The sequence below is a fragment of the Leucoraja erinacea genome, chromosome 6, assembly GCF_028641065.1.
Source record: "Leucoraja erinacea ecotype New England chromosome 6, Leri_hhj_1, whole genome shotgun sequence".
Taxonomy (NCBI): Eukaryota; Metazoa; Chordata; class Chondrichthyes; order Rajiformes; family Rajidae; genus Leucoraja; species Leucoraja erinaceus.
This window is the reverse complement of record NC_073382.1, coordinates 11,452,544-11,458,334: the sequence shown is the minus strand read 5'-3', so window position 1 is coordinate 11,458,334 and position 5,791 is coordinate 11,452,544. Positions and strand designations below refer to the sequence as shown.

The following is a 5,791-nucleotide window of genomic DNA, read 5'->3' as shown; positions in this document are numbered from 1 at the left end:
TAATCACTCTAAATCCCAAGTGCTGTTATTTAAAAGTTGTGTTTTATCTCGCAGTCACTGTGATCCCGTAAAGGGAGCTGTCAGTTCCCAGGCACCTGGGTCTGAATGATGTCTTTGTGTCGTTTACCCTCAGGAACACACCAGCCCCTCTCATTATGCCACAGCCTTCTTTAATCTAGCTCTGTACTTACAAAAACCATTCAACACTTCATCTGCATTTTAAATTAATTAAGCGTGGGCATTGTTCAGAACTGAGACCCAAATTATACTGTATTCTTTTAAACGACTGTTGATCGATTGGGAGACAGCAACACATGATTCCGCTATAGTATATATCCTTTAATAAGTATCAATAGGCTGTGGACCACCGTCCTATAGGCAGTCAACGATTAACAATATCATCGGCTTTTACGGGCCTTTATGATTTATTTGTGCTACCTTTAAACATAAAATGTAGCGCTCGATCCACTGAGGATCTGTGCAACCACCCCGTTCTCGCTTTTCCTTCAAGAATATGCAACGTGGGAACTAAAGATACTCGCACTGTGTGCTTGCTTCGCCCAACACATGCCGAATCTAAGTTATATTTTGGCGCCCGGTATTTTATTGAAAATATCCGTATGTTTTCAGAGTGTAGTTTTTATTTAGTCTCGTATCCTGAGCAAGAGTTTCCCTTTATTGAATCTAGCGGTTACACGGCTTGAATATCGAATATTGACGCGTGCCCACTCCTTGTCTGTTAACCCAATTATATAATTCATCACGACTGTATTGAATTATCTTTTACCATCCAGTATTAGCATTAGCCTAATTAAAAGCCATAGTGTATGATATAATGATTAAATCGTTAGTCCTAGTGTAGGAAGCAATATTTTCTTTCCCCTCAATTAGAAACTGATTGAGGTTTTCAGAGTAGATCATCTGTGAAATTTGAATGATATCCGTGAGGCTTGTTTACGGCGCCGTCTCTTCTCAGTCTAGCTATGACGGGGCATCGGAATTAATTGACTTTTATCTCCCGAATTCCAACATTTCACATCAACAGAGCTTTTTTAAAAAAAAATTAAAGCGCAACTTTCATTTAAAAGTAAACCAAAAGTTATAGGTTTCCTTACAAGCTGCTCTTTGCTGAACAGCATAAATAAAGGAAACGATTTAAAATGTTTGAGGTTTTTCCGCTTCCACCCTGGGAATCAGAACATGTTTAACTTCTCCATTTCTGAATTGATTTCGTACAGCACCAAGGTTCGTGCTGTCGGTCTTTTTGGTGTTGTGGGGGGTTAGTTTCTGTTTAAAATGTTAGAATGGTTCACAACCTCTGGATTGCATTGAGAAGCGAGGGCGAACCTACAACCGCCGGCCCATGCCAGCAGACGGCGATGAGACGGCACAGAATTGCACGAAACCTACTTCCATTCGACTCTGGCTTATCGTTTTTTTTTTTTAAATCTTCAATTCAACGATCAGCCTTCCAGTGAAAGCAAATTGCTAATGCCCAGATAGGATTCTAATGTGTAATTGGATTTCCCGTAAGTACTCGCAGTTCATTTGAACCAGTGGCTGTGGGGCCGAGCGGTCCCACGCCGCATTGTGTGCTCAATAACTGAACCTCTGTTCCTATGGCAATTCTTCACAAACTTTTGCAAAGGGCTTAATTTGTTTAAAGACCATCACTGTACACCAAAGAAGCCAATTAGCGGCATAACACGAAGTGGGAGGGCTCTTTCTCCAGCCCTTTACTTCAACACCCACAATATCTTCTTGAAAGACAGGAGATACTTAAAATATGTCCCCATTTAACGTGGTTTTCATTATTTATTTCTGGACACGAGAGATAGATAAAGCCCTCTTCTGCCACGACTAACATTTAAACTAATGCTGTAGATGTTGTACATTTTCAATGCTATATTACACCAGCGACAACATTACTTTACATTCATTGTGCAGAGGTCAGGGACGAACTGAAAAGAACGTGACCGGCGCTGCAGAAATACAAGCATTTCTTGATGTCAACTAACAGAAATCTGCAAGCGCGTTAGGTAGGGCAGAGGGCGAAAAAAGTAATCCTTCGCACTCCTTTCATAACAAGTCTTGTCACACAACCTCTCTCTCGAAGATGCTGCTTGTCCTGCCAAGTATATACAGCGGTTCCTGGTGCGATTTTATTTATTTTTGGAGGGGGTGGGGTGAGGTGGGGGAGGGGGCGATTCATGGCTCTGCAGATTCACAGTGACCTCATTTAACCACGAGTCACCATGGCCTCCTTTGACCTCTAACAACCAGCAATCGTAATAAAGTCTTCCCATTCTGCTACCACTTTTTGAGCGATTAAACAATAAAACATCAGAAAGGATTATTGAAGACAGGAAACAGCTTTGGGCAGTTTGCTTTTCAAAAATACTCATGTCTTTGTGTTTCAATCCAAGGATCAGGGACAATATTAGTCCAAATCAAAGGTAATCTCATGTCAGAATTAAGTCCCAGAAAATGAAAACTAGATGTTAACCAACTCAATATGTTTAGATTATTTCACCAATGCAAATGTCCAAGCATCCCAACTAGTTCTAGTAATCAACAATTATACCATCATTTTATTTTTAAGGAAGGGGTTTACGATTTAACCTAATATTTGTGTGTAATATTTGGTCCTATTAACAAATTGGCCTCGTCGACAACAGGTTTAATGGGCGGGGATTTGCAGCATTTGGTGCGGGTTGCTTTTACTCTCTTCTCCGTCGCTGATTTCGGCGTCGAAGCGTTAGTGTGCGGGTTACTGGTGCCTGTAGTTTCACCCCCTCTCCCGGGTATTGAAATGCTGCTCATGGGGACCAGATCCTGAAAGGCCGCTTCCGAGAGCCACGTGTGGCGGCTGGCAGTGAGAGATACTGCCACCTGACAGTTGCACCTGCAGTGGTCAACTCCGGGAGCTGTGTGTGTGTGTGTGTGGGGGGGGGGGGGGGGGGGGGGGGTGGGGGGGGGGGGGGGGGGGGGGGGGGGGGGGGGGGGGGGGGGGGGGGGGGGGGGGGGGGGGGGGGGGGGGGGGGGGGGGGGGGGGGGGGGGGGGGGGGGGGGGGGGGTAGTCGATAGTCGATAGAGCATTTAATACTGGTCTCGCTGCAAATACTGCCTCGCATAAAGGAATCGCTAATTGGAAGCCACGGCTCCCTCCGGGGAAGAATTACTGCGGTTTCCCTCGTGCCCAGCCGGGTTTGTGATTCAGAAATTCATGACTGACTAAATGCTATGAAGAAGCACGATGTGGTTTCGTTATCCGGACATACCCTGCTTTTTTGGCTGTTTGCTGTTCGCGTCAACCACCGGCCCTGGCATCCGTCACAAAGCTCATCCCTGAAGAAGATGCGGTCGGTGGGATGGACTTGGTAAGCGCGGAGATTGGTACCAAAAATCTCGCACATCTCCCCCTTCCTCCTCCCCCCCCCCCCCCCCCCCCCCCCCACCACCACCCCTCCTCAGCAGCAGCATCTCCGTCCCACCCCATCATCTCCCGACCCCCCCCACATCCCCGACCCCCTAACAACCCTGGGCACTGGGGCACTCCCCCCCCCCCCCCCCCCCTTTATGTAATTAATACATTTTCTCTCCCACTTTACGTCAGAGCCATTCAACTGAACCTCACCCAGGGAGTCAGCTCATTGGCTGCCGCAAACTCATTTAATAGCTGTCAATCTGCATCCCCGGGGCCTGTTCTCCGCGTTACCTTCAACCCACATACAAACCACAAGCGAATAACTCTGAGCAAGAACGGCTGCATAGCCAGCAACGACCGGCGCGCACGCCTCAGCAACTCTTCACCGATTCTAATCCTGGGCACTCTGAACCGGTTTCAAACTGAAGATCACTGAACCGGTTCCAGAGAGAGACGGGGAGAGAGAGAGAGAGAGAGAGAGAGAAAGAGAGAAGAAAGAACTAGCAACCCGTTCCAGTCACCGGCGCCAAATCGGGATCCAGCTCGTCCTGAGGAAATTCTACACAAAGAAAACTTTGTTGCTTTTGCATTTTTAAAATAAAGGAGAGAAAAAAAAACGCGTTGGATCGGAATTCGGGAGGACGGGGAATTCTGACCCGGGAGCCGCAGACTCGCCGGCTACTTCCCCGCTCCCCGCCGACAGACCCCGGGTGCCGCTTGAATGTATAGTCTGATGATGGAGAGTGAGTTGCAGTCTCCGGGGCATCCGATCAGCGCGCCGGGCGGCGGGACCACCGTGCCCGCTGCGGGCACAAACGGCAAGCTGAGTGGCGAGCGGGTGAAGAGACCCATGAACGCCTTCATGGTGTGGTCCCGCGGGCAGCGGAGGAAGATGGCTCAGGAAAACCCCAAGATGCACAACTCGGAGATCAGCAAGCGCCTGGGAGCTGAGTGGAAGTTAATGTCCGAGGGAGAGAAGCGACCCTTCATCGACGAAGCCAAGAGACTCCGAGCGTTGCACATGAAAGAGCACCCGGATTACAAGTACCGTCCCCGCCGGAAGACCAAGACTCTACTGAAGAAGGACAAGTACTCGCTGCCGACCGCGTTGCTGCCTCAAGGCCCCGGAGCGCTCGGCTTAAGCCAGCGGCTGGACGCGGCGGGCGTGGCCGGCGCTTACGGGCACATGAACGGTTGGGCGAATGGCTCTTACCCGGGCTCGGCGGCGGCAGCGGCGGCCGCGGTCATGATGCAGGAACAATTGTCTTACTCCCAGCACCCGGCGCTGGCAGCGGTGGGAGCAGGAGGAGGGGGCGACGGGGGCGCCGGCGGGGGAGCAGTACATCACCACCATCACCACCCGCAGCAGTTGCACCGTTACGACATGCCCCTCCAGTACAGCCCACTCACCGGCACGCAGAGCTACATGAGCGGCTCCCCTTCCTACGGCACTCTCTCATCCGGCTACAGCCACCAGCCGGCCGGTGGCATCCAACTGGCCTCGATGGTGAAATTGGAACCGGCCCCTAGTCCCCCGGTCAGCTCCCACTCCCGCCCCCCGTGCTCCGGGGACCTAAGGGAGATGATCAGCATGTATTTACCCGGAGGAGGAGGAGGAGGAGGAGGAGGAGGAGGAGGAGAAACAGGCGACCCGTCTTCCAGCAGACTGCTGCCACTTTCTCAACACTATCAGAGCCCGGCTTCGGGGGTAAATGGGACCATTCCACTAACTCACATGTGAATATTGGGCCTCGGGAACGAACTCTGCGCTTTCCTTGATGTTCTTGTAAAAAAAAGAGTGGACTGCGAACATTTTTTTTGGCTCTAAACCTAGTGCACATACCTTAAAAAAAAAGAATCTGAATGTTTTATTACCGAGGCTTTTTGTACAGTATTTATCATTTCAGGCAATTGGGAAGATGAATGACTGTGTTAATTGTCGACTGTTGGAATTTGCCCAGAATGGGCACTCTCGCTGTTTACACACGCTCCAGAATTACTCGAAATTGAGTAACGTGAAAATCAATACCCCCCCCCCCCCCCCCCCCCCCCCCCCCCCCCCCCCCCATCCCCTCCCCCCCCCTCCGCACACACACGGGAATTCTTTGAGTTTTGGACAAGTCTTGCAACTTATTTTTTTTTGTAGGAGATTTCCGTTGCTTTTAGTTGCAGGTTTGTGACCCATGTGAATTTCTGTATTTGAGACTAGATACCCTTTTTTTTCGCATTGTAACATTTTCTGTAACCACGGAGATAATTACATTATAAACATATGCCAGTGGATTCCAACAGCCAATGTAAATAGATTACGAAAGACCATACTGCACGCACACTGATGTTTGTGCTAGTCAAAATAACTCCGTT

General features: G+C 49.4%; 1 protein-coding gene across 1 annotated transcript; it reads left to right on the top strand.

The window, feature by feature from the left end:
• The first annotated feature begins 3,719 nt into the window (after positions 1–3,719).
• LOC129697794 (transcription factor Sox-1a-like) lies at positions 3,720–5,477 on the top strand. Its single transcript, XM_055636422.1, has one exon. It carries the CDS (start codon positions 4,149–4,151, stop codon positions 5,166–5,168), a length of 1,020 nt encoding a protein of 339 aa, XP_055492397.1. The 5' UTR covers positions 3,720–4,148; the 3' UTR covers positions 5,169–5,477.
• Positions 5,478–5,791: the final 314 nt, after the last annotated feature.